The sequence below is a fragment of the Coregonus lavaretus genome, assembly GCF_964263955.1.
Source record: "Coregonus lavaretus genome assembly, chromosome: 4".
Taxonomy (NCBI): Eukaryota; Metazoa; Chordata; class Actinopteri; order Salmoniformes; family Salmonidae; genus Coregonus; species Coregonus lavaretus.
In genome coordinates this window covers 16,876,296-16,891,581 of record NC_139991.1, presented here as the reverse complement: position 1 = coordinate 16,891,581, position 15,286 = coordinate 16,876,296, and the positions used below count along the sequence as shown (strand labels likewise).

Genomic DNA, 15,286 nt, shown 5'->3' with positions numbered 1-15,286 from the left:
AGGAGCAGCCTTGGCTGAATTCGTGACAAATTATGTTTTTTTTGCCAACGTTTACTGACACCGGCCATATTCAATGGGTGTTGAACATTCGTAAATTTGTCAGTTATTCTGCACTCTAGCACACTCTAGCATGCTCTGAAATCGGAGTAGATAGCCATAGCGAATTTACCAGCTACGTCTAGCGACAGTTGTCACAGTTACATCATAAACAATGAAATAGTTCTTTGCATAGTGGAGTCTTTTGTTTAGACATGTAGCTAGCTAGCTAAACAATGAACCATAATCCCAACTCATAACGTTACTACCCTGCATGAATCTGCAGGTAGCTAACCAACCAGGTTCAATGTTAGCTAACTAACATTAGGCTATAACTAGAAATGCAAATGGCTCTGAGTTACAAAAAATATTACTACACAGATCATACACGTAACGTTAGCTCGCTAGTTAGCTAACAGTACACTTTAACTTGAAATGAAAACAACTTTCTGACTAAATTAGAAACGTGTAATATCTGAAAATGTAGCTAGCTAGACTCTCTTACCCGTATACATGGATGGACGCTTATCCCTCTCTGTCAAGGATGCCATGGTTGCTCTTAGTTTGAAGATGTAATCCGGAGCCTTCTGTGTGTTCTCTTTTCGACTCCGTCTGCATATTTGCAATCAAATGCCAGAGTTTTCTCAATCTCCTTAGCTATCATACTCTAATTCCACTGATTTTAAAACTCGGTCCTCCAGAAAGTGGAGAGCAACACTTATGCAGTTCTACTACGTGATATCATTAAAAAATAGCAGCGTTAGAAAGGATTACCTACACATACTGACCAGCTCATATTATAGACAGAAGCGTGCTACATGGCAGACCAATCCAAACTCATCTCTCGGCATGTCCAGCACACTCATTATCTCAACCAATCATGGCTAGCGGGAAGGTTGCTGTCTTTTTCCATGGCTAAACCAACTAGGCTCGTAATTTAACAATTGTATTCGTATTTACAGATGGCATACAAGTTTGTTATTAAGGCACATGAATGTTCACATGTTCCAGAAGGCATTTCTGCCCAAAAATGGCGCTCCTGTGAAGTAGTGATGCGCAACATACGCCTAGTTTCCTGAAACAAGTCACAATTGGAGAATCCAGTGGGTTCTGGTAGTCTTTAATAGTTGATTCTAAGATTTGTATTTGATCATGTATATGTTTTTGCTGTTTGTTCTTTGTTATAGAGCCAAAAAGATTGGAGAGGTGGTTTATTAATACATCTCCATTTTGGATAGATAACTCTTCGTGTTGTTGTTTGTTTAGTGTTTTCCAATTTTCCCAGAGCTGATTTCTGACATGCTGTTCCTTCTTTTTCCGTAGTGCATTTCTGTATTGTTTTAGTGATTCACCATAGTGAAGGCTCAGGTTTTCTGGGTCTCTTATGTTTTTGGTTGGATAGTTTTCTCAAATTCTTTCTTAGGTTTTTGCATTCTTCATCAAACCATTTGTCATTGTTTTTAATTCTCTTAGGTTTTCTGCTTGACATTTTTAGATTTGATAGGGAAGCTGAGAGGTCAAATATACTGTTTAGGTTTTCTACTGCCAAGTTTACACCTTCACTATTACAGTGAAACGTTTTGTCCAGGAAGTTGTCTAAAAGGGATTGAATTTGTTGTTGCCTAATTGTTTTTTGGTAGGTTTCCACACTACTTTCCTTCCATCTATAGCATTTCTTAATATTATTCAGTTCCTTTGGCTTTGATGCCTCATGATTGAGTATTGCTCTGTTCAAGTAGACTGTGATTTTGCTGTGATCTGATAAGGGTGTCAGTGGGCTGACTGTGAACGCTCTGAGAGACTCTGGGTTGAGGTCACTGATAAAGTAGTCTACAGTACTACTGCCAAGAGATGAGCTATAGGTGTACCTACCGTAGGAGTCCCCTCGAAGCCTACCATTGACTATGTACATACCCAGCGTGCGACAGAGCTGCAGGCGTACTGCAGCAGTCTCTCTCTCTCTCTCTCTCTCTCTCTCTCTCTCTCTCTCTCTCTCTCTCTCTCTCTCTCTCTCTCTCTCTCTCTCTCTCTCTCTCTCTCTCTCTCTCTCTCTCTCTCTCTCTCTCTCTCTCTCTCTCTCTCTCTCTCTATGTCTCTCCCTCTCTCTCTGTCTCTCTCTCTCTCTCTCTCTTTATCTTTCTCAACACAAGTAAACCCACCCAAACCTCTCCACCCTCCCTCCCTCCATTCAATGCAGCTGCAGCCTATAGGGACAATACATCAACCCCCTCACCCCCTCCTGAAACAGCTGCCCCTGCTCTACCCTACAGATGTCACCCCCCAGCCCCCTCCCATCTCCAGGAATAAAACCTGACCGCTCACCAATCACACTGATTAATGACCCCATACACACTGCTCATCTGCTCTGCCTGAATAATGGACTGACTCTCTCATATTGTTGGTGCTGGTTAACAGGTTACATTAGTTAGTTAGCTTCATTATCATCACAAGTCTGTTGCATGGGTTTGAAATGTGTGTGTTTCATTGAGGGTGATACGCTTAATATGTATGTGTTTGTGTTGCGGTGTTTGCGTTTGTGTGTGTGTGTACCTGTACCCACATCCATTGTTTTGTTGTTGTTCTGTGCGTGCATGTGCGTGTGTATGTAAATGAGTTCTCCTGGCGTGTGGTTATAACATCTGGGGTTAGTTAGTGTGAAATTGTTTGTCTTGTTCCTCAGATTCAGGGCTCCTGTTTCAGTACTTTTCCATTTGGACCTGCTGTGCTTTCCGTGAGGGAGTCTTCTATTTCATATCTCCATCTCTCTCACCGCCTCACCCTCCCCTTCCTCTCTCTCCTCCTCCCTCTAATACTTAATTCATGCTTATTGTTAATCCATAGCATGCACAACCTTGCATGACAAGTGCGTCTGTGAACATGCTGTGACAGAGAGGAAGAACATGCTACAGCATACAGGATGTAACCTTTGTGTGTGTCTCCAGTGTGTCAGAGCAGAACCAGTGGACATCATTCAGTGTGATGCAGCTCTCCCTGAAGTCCATTCAGCCTAAACAGGCCTATTAGTTGCAGGTAGGCCATGTGGCCTGTGCTCAGTGTAAATGACTCCATTACTGCTTGCCTGGATGGCTTATTTATGAGCCTGGGAGCTAATGCAGCAGTTCACAGGCAGAACAGAGACCAACGTCATTAAGGCTGAGAGAGAGAGCAGGAGTGGCACTGAGTCCGACAAGGGACACAGAGCAGGTACAGGAAAGAGAGCGAAGGGGGGTGGGGGGGGTGGGGGCGGAGGTGTTTGTCTGTGTATGTGTTGCTGTGTGTGTGAAGGGCAAAAAATAACTGCTGTACTATAAATGTGAGCAGGAGAAGCAGAGAGGGAAACATGGAGGAAGGCATTTGACTGATACCATGCAGAAACTGAGGTAATTTGAGGGAACATGCTTTTCAGGCTGGAGGACTGAGATAAACGTGTCTGTGTGTGACAGAGAGAGAGAGAGAGCAAAAGAGAGAGAAAGGGGAAAATCTGCCCTGATGTGTGCTCTGACAGGACAGACCTACCTTCCTTCCCTCTCCCCAAGGAGCGGCTTTTTAACCTGACATTTATTCTCAGCTATGAGGAGAGAGGGGGAGGAGAGGAGGAGGAGGAGGATGAGAGAGGTACATTACAGGGCGAGGGAAAGGGAGGAGGGGAACAGGACTAGAGGGAAAGGAGAGGTAAAATGAAGGTTAGAGGAAAGGGGTATGTGTTTATATGGAAGGTGGCAATCATAGTGGTATGGATGTGGAAGAGAACAGAGCAGAGCAGTAGTATTGTAGAGGAGTAAAAGCTTTGAGGATGGTGAGGAGGAGCACCAGTATTGAAGAGAGAAGCAGGAGAGAAAAGGAGGATAGGCCAAGGAGTGGGCGGCTGGGGCAGGTGTTGTAGGGCTGGGACGTGGCCAGGGTAATGAGTTTGCTCCGTTGCCAGGTGCATGGGGAGATTAACTCCAGTAGTTGCAGGTGGTGACCCCAAGGCCATGCACCTGCTCCCTCAGTTACTGCAGTTGGGCTCTGCTATCCTACACAGGGGAAACCCGGGTCAGGGCCAGGTCTACTTGGGAGTTGTGTGTGTGTCTATTATCGCCTTAGGGAGTCTCTACATCCTAGGCAGAGGGAGAGCTTTCGCTATATTATGACTAAGTGTTTGCTTTGAAAATATTACAGATATTTAATTATGGATATTGCAGGCTGCGAACTGAATTGTAGACTGTGATAGGTATGGTCCAGGGCAAACTGGTTTAGGCTGTCTAGCCTTTAAGACTGTATTCATCCAGCCCAGTTGGATCCATCTGTAGAATGGCAGGTATAGACAGTACCCATGTCCAATGTTCAGTTGCCAAACATTGTCGACCGTTCCAAAATGTTGTGTCTTGCTGAACACACCCCAGGGAACTGTGTGAGCAGGCAGGCTGTCTGGCGGAGGTGTAGACGGGAGGGTAGGTGTTCCCTCTGGCAGCTCTTTGGTTCCTCTAGGGGGCCACAGTGAATCCCACACCTAGAGGAACCAAAGAGCTGCCAGAGGGAACACCTACCCTCCCGTCTACACCTCCGCCAGACAGCCTGCCTGCTCACACAGTTCCCTGGGGTGTGTACACCTGACTGTGGAACCAGTACACCTGACTGTGGAACCATTACCACCCCAGTGCCCCCAGTTTCCCATTGATTGATCTCTCTCTCACTATCTTCTCTCTCCCTCCCGCTCTCCCATATCCATAGACTTGATCTAATCCTGACCAATCGTACTGGAGCATTGCAATAGGCTCCACTCCCTCAGGCAGCCTCATAATCAACCCAATTCCACTATCCAGTGTGTGTGTGTATGTGGATTGGGAGGGTGTGCAGTATGTGGGTCTAAATGAATACTATATGACATTTTATGAAACTAGTAGTGGGGGAGGGGAAAGGGGAGTGTGTAAGCCAGATTTCTGAACCATCATTTATGTGTGTGTGTCTGTGTCTGTGTGTGTGTGTGTGCGTGTGTGTGTACTGTATGTGTGTATGTGGATTGGGTGGGTGTGCAGAATGTGGGTCTAAATGAATATTATATTACATTTTATGAAACTAGTAGTGGGGGAGGGGAAAGTGGAGTGATTTGTGAACAATAATTGATGTACGTGTGTGTGTAGGCCTATGTGCTGTCTATCTCTGTCTTTAGCTATGCATCTGTGTGTGTGTGTGTGTGTGTGCATGTATGCATGACCACAGTATGTGTGGGTCTCAATATGTATGAAAATATGATAATGGTAGAGGAGGAGGGGAAAAGGGAGTGGGTGAAAGAGATAATGTGTGAATAATGTGTGTGTGCTTATAGCTTTCTACTCTTTCTCCATCTTGGCTGTTCACTATGTGTTTGGCATTCTGTGTGTGGTGTCTTCATGTTAATTTAAGTGTGTGTGGTCACTTTGACTAGTGTGTGTAGTGTATTTTGTGTAGTGTGTGTGTAGTGTATTTTGTGTAGTGTGTGTAGTGTATTTATTGTGTGTGTGTGGCGTGTCTCTTTGTTTCAGTGCAGTGGAGCAGATGTTATGGCAGATTTCAGGGTCTTGGAGCCAGTCAAGGAGAAACATTTAACAGCTAGCCTTGCGTGACACCCCTCTATATCTAGCTCCCTCCAACCAATCTACCCCTCTTTATTTATGCACTGATTGGCTATGGGGCTGGGGTGTCTTACTGTTCATGTGTGCTTCTGTCAAGCTTGGTATGAAAAATCTGTAAAGGTGTTTTCTACATGGGTCATTGCATGGCTCGTCATCTGTGTGTTACATTTTATGTGCTTCTTGGACAGAATCCTTCCAGTGTGTGTGTGCATGGGCTTGTCACACACTCCCAGCAGTGTGTCTGTGAATCGGTTCGAGTGCGAAATCTCCATCTCTCACCTCACCTTCAGTGAGTACCTTCATCATCATAGATCATTCGTCAGTCTGCCTCATGTTTTATGTAGACTCAGCTCTTAGCCGGTGACTCTCTTCTCTCTTTATTGAAGCACTCCTTCACAGAGGACACTCAGACCCACATTAAAGCTGAATGAAACTTTCAATCCAAAAGTAGAGAATGCTGTCTGATTCTGTTGCATCTCACTGACTTCCAAGTTCCAAACTCTGAAGTGGTTCTTTGTCAGATAATGTGATACAGTGATGTCATGCGTTTCTGAGTGCACTCTCTTTTTCTTCTCTTGGATATCGCACTGTCGTCTTTTCTTCCCCACTTTTCTCTTTCTCATGTCGCTTTTTCTTTCTGAAAATTCCCTTTGTTCTTAATCTTCACCTCTGTCATGTTTATTCATGCTCACAACCCCTCCCTTACCCCTCTCCCTCTTTTTCCATCTCTCCATCCATCCCCCCTCTCATTTCCCCCGTGTCTCCCTCTCTTCCTTTGTCTGAACTAGGCACTTGATGAGGGCATTCTCCCTGTCTGTATCTCTATGTATATAGTATCAATCCAGACCTTACGACCCCTCCACTTAACCCCTATCACATCTCATATCAATCAACCAAACAATCATCCGCTTAATGAGGTCATATATGACTGGGGATTTCCTGCTCAAAGTACACCACCTACTGCTAATGTTGTCACTGTACCACCACTACTACGCACAGGCCTGATCCTTTTAGTTTGATCAAAGATACAATGATGATTGTTTTATTATTATTTAGGCTACAGTACACAAAATGCAATTTTGTGGATCAGGGTTTGTGGTTACATTGTTCATTTTGAAGTTTTTCAAAACCTTGATATTGTATTGTAAATCATCTGCCCGTTTACAGTGCCTCCTCCACTATCACAACACACACACAGTCTCCGGGCCAGATAGTGCTGTTCTACATGCTGTACAATAGTAATCAATTTACATTTCAAGTTGCTTTATTGGCATGAGATAAGAATGTACATACACTATTGCTAAAATGTACTTTGGAAATGGAATGATTCATTAACAATATTAACATCCTAAAAAAATGATCAAGATTGTCAACGCAGCGACAATCAGTAAAAAAAAAAATCAAGGATGGGGTTGTATTAGAAATGAAAATCAGTAAGAAAAAAGTAAATAAAGATACAATGGAAAATAGCGAGTCATCCTCGAGTCATGCAATGGTAGTCATGCTCCAGGGTTAACTGTATTTCTATACTGGGACTCCCAGACGGGGCTGTAGAAGTAGACCGTGTCCTCCATTGCTGTGACCTTTAAAACAAAGAGTCAAGCATCAAGGAACATGTCTCTCCAGGTGGTCTGGGGATTCAAGGGATTTTTACAGGAGTGAGTGTGTTTGTGCTTGTGTGTGTATCCCCTCATCCAGTCTAGTCTTGGCAGTACTGGGAGCTGTGGGAGCCACATCATGCATGTGTTTTCACACAGTCTGGACACTTGATTATCGCATTGAATTATTAATGAACCACGTGCTCTCTCTAATCTCGCTCGTTCTCTCTCTCTCTCTCTCTCTCTCTCTCTCTCTCTCTCTCTCTCTCTCTCTCTCTCTCTCGTTCTCTCTCTTCTCCTGTACACAGTGCTTCACCCTCTCTCTGTTGTCACTCTAACTTGGCTGTGTGTATTTAAAGTGTCTATGTGTGTGAGCTAGTGTACATGTCAGGTGGCAGTCACTGTGGGAGCCATAGCCAGCCTGACAGAACACATGAAAGCCACAGAAACACATCAATAATTCACCTTTAATGAAGGACTCAAACGGCCCGCTGAGACCAATGGGGTGGCAATGGATGTATTTCCCCTGTTGTGCGTCCATGGCCTCCCTGAATATTCCTCCCTTCTTCCACTTCTCTGGTTCTATCTAGTGACATAGGCTAGTGAAGAAGATGATTTGTCAGTTACAGTATGGTTAGAGAGTAGGGCTGACCCCATTTAGTCGACTGGTCGATTGTTTGGTCGATAGGCTGTTGGTCGACTGAGATTTCTATAGTCGAGCAGTAGCAAAAAAAGACCCTGTCTGATTTTTCCACAACTAGTCCAATTCATTCCACACATCTGACTTCCCCTTTACCTCCTGAGAAACCAAACATTGCATCCATTTTGCTGTCACATGTGTTCAGAGTTTGTTATAACCAATTTATTAATATGATTATGATATGCTATAGTTCAGGCCCTATTGGTCACGTGCATGCGATGCATACATGTGTCACGTAAAGAGAGCAAGGGTTGAGGGAATAGCTTTGTGTAGCTCAGTTGGTAGAGCATTGCGTTTGCAGCTCCAGGGTTGTGGGTTCGATTCCCACGGGGGGCCAGTATTAAAAAAAAATGTATGCACTCACTAAACTGTAAGTCGCTCTGGATAAGAGCATCTGTAAAAATAAATTGGGTTTTTCCTAAACAAATTAGGGATTTCGGTAACATAACTTTTCAGTCAGAAATGCCTGTAATTATGTTGCAGCTTCAGCAACACGGACAGTGCAATAAAGACTGTTGATGTTCTGGGGTGGATAATGCAGCAGGCAGGAGAGACACAACGGGTGCTAGTCACAAAGTCACTCGCTGTCTTTTTTTTAAAACACAGCACAGCAAGTCTGAGCCAGGCCCGGCACAATCAAATCAATTGCGGTCGGACTCCCTCTAGGCATCTGTGTGTCTTAATTATTTCATCAAACAGTGCTCGTAAAGCATCAGACAAACTCAGTGCATATAGTTGATTTGATTAAAACACATAGGATGTGTATATATATGAAAAAATACACGTTTAGAAATTTTGACCAATCCATTGGTCGAAAGAACCAACAACTCTCGGTCGACCAAGATTATTTTTTGTCTGGGACAGCCCTATTAGAGAGGTTTTGAATATGATAGTGATGACTTGTGTTTATGAATGTGTCGGTGGTAGATTGACATTTTGATTTAAAGGTGTCAATGATTCTTAGGAAAGAATACGTTTGAGAAAGCTATTTTCTGACTTGGCCCTACATCGATTGGGCATACGGTAGTAGGCATATCACACTGCCAGTGGCGGACTGAGGCATTGGTTACACAGTTTATCACCTTAACTGCAAACTTCAACTTCCTCCCTTTGTTGTTGTGTTTTTTTGAAGCAGTGTTTTTTCCCTTCCTGTTAAGTGGAGGGCTGGAGCACTGAATTGATACCATGGTCCGTCTGTTTCAATAGGACAGCTCATCTAGCCAGGGCTGCTCGAGTGCTTCGCTATGCAGCTAGGGAATACCAACGCCCTCCCTACCCCTTCCTCCCTCCCTCTCTCCCTTCCTCCCTTCCTCCCTCCCTCCCTTCCTTCCTTCCTTCCTTCCTTCCTTCCTTCCTTCCTTCCTTCCTTCCTTCCTTCCTTCCTTCCTTCCTTCCTTCCTTCCTTCCTTCCTTCCTTCCTTCCTTCCTTCCTCTCCTTCCTTCCTTCCTTCCTTCCTTCCTTCCTTCCTTCCTTCCTTCCTCCCTCACTCTCTCCCCTCTGTTCCTTCCTTCCTCCTTCCCTCCCTCCCTCCCTTCCTCCTTCCCTCTCTCCGTCCATTTCTTGTCCTTCTCCCTCACTCCTGTTTGATTTCTCTGGCCTTATAAAACAGTAGTACATGCTGTTCTGCCCTGATCATACAGGAGAATCCTCAGGAGAACTCAACTGATGTTAATGATGACAGTGATGATTAAGTCAAGATTGCACTCTGACTGTTCAATGCAAAGCAGAGAAATGAGAGACATGCTCAACTCATCTGAGATCTGTGAACATGGTTTTCTTTGTGGTTGTCTTTTCTTTTTCAAGTTTCAAGTTTTATTAGTCTTATTACATTTACATTTTAGTCATTTAGCAGACGCTCTTATCCAGAGCGACTTACAGGAGCAATTAGGGTTAAGTGCCTTGCTCAAGGCTTATGTGCGGGATACACGTGGTATACACGTTATTACTTGCAGGTTTCTTTTCGACAATGCAACAACAATAAGAAATAATAAAAGATAAGAATACGAACATAAAGTAAATGGCTCAGTAGAATAGAATAAACATTTTAGCATACCGGTAAATATAAAACAGGAAGGTACAATTTATTGTCCAATATTTACACGTGTTTTGGGGAAGGGGGGATTGGGCAACAAGTGTTTAAACTGTCCAGTATTTAGCAATCATAATAAGAGTCTGGTAGCAGCAGTTGTGATGTGTGTGTAGCATGAATGTATATGTGTGTGTGTGTGTGTGTGTGTGTGTGTGTGTGTGTGTGTGTGTAGATCTGTGTGGATGTGTGCATGAGTGAGTGCATCTGTGCTAAGGTGTGAAGAGTCAGTGCAGGTGGTCAGTCCAGGTGGACAGTCCAGTTCAAGTGTTTCAAGGTTTTCTTTATGTTTTATTGGTGTTCTTTATTCTCGCTGTATTGGTAATGGTTTGTAAGTGTTCAGCTCGGCACAAGCTTTTCCTGGCACAGTATGTTTACTTTCAATGGGAATCTGTACTTCTCTATTGTGTGAATGTGTTAAAAGCGCTCCTGAAGAAGCACTTCCATTATTGATCAGATCTTCAATGCTCTAACGAACAGTAGCAGTGATGTCTAGCAGAACAAAGACCAGAGAAACTCACTCAACTCACAAGGAATCTCCTGGAAGATCTGCTACTAGGGAATATACTCTAATTTCACCCAACGGCATCCGACGCTCATCCAACACCCATCCGTCATGCTTGAAACTGAAATTCACATATAAGCGACGGTACTTAACTGGCCCGAGGTCCGATTTAAATCCAGACTAGCTGACTGACCCTGACCCTTCCCCTTCTGCTCCTCAGGAGTTGGCAGACATGCGCCACATCCACGCCAAGGTGAAGAAGCAGTACCAGGACAAGATGGCCGAGCTGGCCCACGCCAACCGGCGGGTGGAGCAGCACGAGACAGAGGTGAAGAAACTGAGGCTGAGGGTGGAGGAGCTGAAGAAAGAACTGGGTCAGGCGGAGGACGAGGTGAGCACCAACAAACACACATTAATTTATACATGGATACACATACAGTTCCTTCTGTAACTATTGGGAGAGTGAAGCATTTCTTTCTTCTTTTGGCTCTATACTTCAAAATGTTGGAGTTTAAATCAAACAATCACTTGGGACAAATTCACTTATGTGTATTAAAGTAGTAAAAAGTGAAGTATTTAGTCCCATATGTATAGCACGCAATGAATACACTTCTACATGAATGTGGATGCTACCATGATGACGGATAATCCTGAATGAAGTGAGTGAGAAAGTTATAGACACACAAATATCACACGTCCTCCCAAAACAATGCTGTCTTGGGGGTGTGAGATTTGTGCGTCTGTAACTTTCTCACTCGTCATTATTTGAGATTCATTCAGGATTATCTGTAATCATGGTAGCATCCAAATTAATTTAGAAGTATTTAGAAACATTATATTCTTATGCACAATCAAAGTGACTCCAAAATGACACAATACATTATTTACCATTAATTTCTATTGGCACAAAATAATCTAAAACAACCAAAACAAACATTTGTAGTGTCACAAGCTTGATTGTGTGCTATGAATATGGGACAAAATACTTAACTTTTTGCTACTTTAATACACATATAAGTGAATTTGTTCCAATACTTTTGCTCCCCTAAAATGAGGGCACTATGTACAAAAAGTGCTGTAATTTCTAAGCGATTCACCCTCAAATTAAAGCTGACAGTCTGCACTTTAACTTCATTGTCATTGTTTGATTTCAAATCCAAGCTTTTGGAGTATAGAGCCAAAATAATAAAAAATGCTTCACTGTCCCAACAATTATGGGGGGCACTGTAGATACAGCAGACACTGTGCACATACTGTACACACTGTCAGTAAGTGCTTGTCAATGTTGGGTATTTAGGATTTTGATTGAATACTGATTCTGGGTTTTGAAGTCTGGTGTGACTGATTTGCAATGATCGATTTCGCTCTCTCACGTTCTCCTCCCCCCCCTTCCTCCCTCCATCTATCCATCCAACCCTCCCACCCGTGACCTCCCTCCCTCCCTCCGTCCCACCCTCTATCTCTCTCTCTCTCGCTCTCTCTCTATCTCTTTCTCTCCCCTCCCTCCCTCCCTCCCTCCCTCCCTCCCTCCCTCCCTCCCTCTCTACCACTCCCCCTCCCTCCCTCCCAGCTGGATGAGGCCCATAACCAGACCAGGAAGCTACAGCGGTCTCTGGATGAGCAGGTGGAACAGTCAGAGAACCTCCAGGTCCAACTGGAACATCTGCAGTCCCGGTACGACTGATTCTGACACACGCGCGCACTCACGCACACACACACTTATCATATGCTCTCTCACACACACACACACACACACACGCACAAATACACACAGACATATGTAATGCTTTCTTGGATCCCTCTCACACTCCCTCTCCCCTTGGTTCTTTAAAGGGATAGTGTGACATTTTGGCAATAAAGCCCCTTTTCTACTCACAAAGAGTCAGATGAACTAGCATGCTAGCTGTTCCTATAGACTTCCAGTGATTGCGCAAACGCTAGTTAGCAATGCCTCCAGAAATGACCTACACCTTCCTTCAAACTGCATGCAGAGACATAAAATGGTATCCATGAGTTAATCTGACTCTGGGGAAGTAGAAAAACGTAATTGCCAAAATGTCGCACTATCCCTTTAACCAGGGGAATAGTTCCCACCACGTCCCAGCTTGTCTGTCTGAGATATAAATAGTAATAGTGGTCTTCCAGCTCCAGCCCAGTCTATGATCATAAAGCTAATGTCTAAATCAATACATCAGACCAGGCCAGGTGATCCGGGAAAACCTCTGTTGCATTCTCGGACTGCCAGTATTGTGTGTGTGTGTGTGTGTGTAGCTTGTTAAAAGTCCATCCTTCACATCGATTTATCAATCAATTCTCTGTGGATCGTCTAATCCTGTGCACACACGCTCAATGCCACACACACACGCACACATACAAACATACTCCACATAGCCCATACACACATGACCTTTGGCCCCCAGGTTTGTTAACAGGCCTAGGGTCAGGGGTGAGATGCAGATTGCGGGGCGCTGAAGCGTGTGGCTATAATGGCCTGGGAGAAATGGAGAGGGAGATAAGAGATGAACACAACAGAGAGACATACAGACAGACAGACAGACACAGCTAGCCACCATGAGAAAGGTCTCTAGCAATGGGGGACGTTATTGTAACGCTGTTGCCATGGTGCTGTCAGAACGTTGTTAAAACTGAAAGGTCCTGATCCGGAGGTGTGGTGATGTATGTGAGGCATCTTTACACCAGGATCTGGCCTTTAGGCTTTGTGATACAGTGCCGCCAATCTGTCACACTGGACATAAACAACTAGCCACTTCTATGTCTGAGGGGTAGGCCTATTCTACAAAGCAGAATCAATGAGTTAGCCAGCTAACTTGCTGGCTAATTCATTGATCCTACTTTGTAGTAGTATACCCCTCTGGTCTGAAGACTGGCAGCTTAATGGTCCACAAAAACTTTTCAGGAAAATGTGTGCATGTGATGGGAATGCATGTGCATGTGGTAAGAAGGAGTGTTTTTCTTTCTGTGTGTTGTGTTATTTTTCGTGGACCGGCAGGACATTCAGATCTCTAAATACTCGGCTCTCTGAAGGCAATTTGAAAGTGGATCAAATAAAGCATGTTCTTTTCTATTGATTTCCCTTCACTGTAGCAGGCTTGTCTGTTTAGCGCAATCAGGGGGCCAATTCAGACTTCAAATGTGATGCAGGTTGTAGAGCACCAACGTTATTAGCACAACCCTCTGGCTGAACAGTGAGAGGCTTAACACGCACAGCCCCAATTTAGAGCTGTGGAGGTTGACAGCACATTGTGTGTGCTGCCATTTCAAGCTCTCCTCCTCCCAGGTTGTGTGTTTTCTGAGGAGCCGCGTTAGTGGGCTTAACATGATCTGAGAGGTAGATTATATAACAGAAGAGATGGAGTAGGAGAGGAGCAATAGAAAAGAGAGGGAAAGCGAGGGAGAAAAAAACATTGGTTTCATCTATAGATTTAAGATGAAAGCATTTTATTGACATTTTAGATCTTTCTAACCTCAATTTCTCGCTCCTTTCACTCTAACATATAGCCTTCATACTGTATATTCCCACGGAGTGTGTCACATTGCTATTTGATATTGTATCAGCTGTGAACAGACAGAAATAACACATTAGCAGTTTAGCAAGGCTGTTGGCTTTATAGATTAGATTGTTTTGCATTCATGCATTAGTTGCAGAGGGTTTGTTGTCGACAATGTTGTGGAAAGCAATTGGGCCTGAGTTTGATACATTAATTATAGTAGCAGCATGAAAATACAGACTACCCACTGGGCACAGATGTAATTTAATCGTCTAGTTTTGATTTAATTTCAGTTGTGTTGTCAACTAACGTGAATTCAACATGAAACCAACAAAACATTTCATGTCATTGGATTTAGGTTCAAAGTTGTGTTACAAATCCCATTACATTATTTTGTTGAAATGACATGGAAACATTGTTGATTCAACCAGCTTTTGCCCAGTGGGTATCATTTCTCTATCTCCCCCCCTCTCTCTCTCTCTCTCTCTCTCTCTCTCTCTCTCTCTCTCTCTCTCTCTCTCTCTCTCTCTCTCTCTCTCTCTCTCTCTCTCTCTCTCTCTCTCTCTCTCTCTCTCTCTCTGTTTCTCTCTCTCTCTCTCTCTCTCTCTCTCTCTCTCTCTCTCTCTCTCTCTCTCTCTCTCTCTCTCTCTCTCTCTCTCTCTCTCTCTCTCTCTCTCTCTCTCTCTCTCTCTCTCTCTCTCTCCCTCCCTCCCCCACTTCTCCTCCAGATGTACTCTCTCACCTTAACATGGCCTTGCTAAGTGTTTGGGCAATGGAAAAGCTTTTAGTCGTTTAGTGGGTGACTGTGGTCAAAACACTATTATGTGTAATTTAGCGCCATTAAAATGATCTCTTTTCCTGTCAGTGAGTCCCCCAGTAGACTAACGTGGCCTGGGGAACAGAGAGGGTCAATCCAGGCCTCTGGCACCATCATACTAGCCTGATTCCACATCTGTTGGTGTTGTCATGCTAACTCCTGTATATTGTAAATGGTCAATGACCATAGACATTGACAGGACAGCACAAACAGATCTGGAACCAGGCTAGCATTACACCACAGAGTATGAGAACAGAGAGCAGTAACACAGATACTGCTTCTTGGAAATACTTAACATAGTAGATTCTGCACTTGCCAGGATTTAGTTTTCCCTGTAGTAGACATACCGTAGAGGCTGACTCTCTCTACCTGGATGAATAATCTAATTTGACAGAGAGTGATCCCTGGCTGTGTGGGAGGCTGTGTTCTTTCTCTTTCTA

General features: G+C 44.0%; 1 protein-coding gene across 1 annotated transcript in view; it reads left to right on the top strand.

Moving 5' to 3' along the window:
• LOC311127278 (coiled-coil domain-containing protein 102A-like) overlaps positions 1-15,286 on the top strand; it is a 78,809-nt gene that overhangs the window by 59,753 nt on the left and 3,770 nt on the right. The window contains exons 7-8 of the mRNA XM_084159085.1: positions 10,741-10,911; positions 12,091-12,194. Of these exons, the coding sequence (XP_084015211.1) occupies positions 10,741-10,911; positions 12,091-12,194 (275 nt within the window). The remainder of the gene's footprint in view (positions 1-10,740; positions 10,912-12,090; positions 12,195-15,286) is intronic.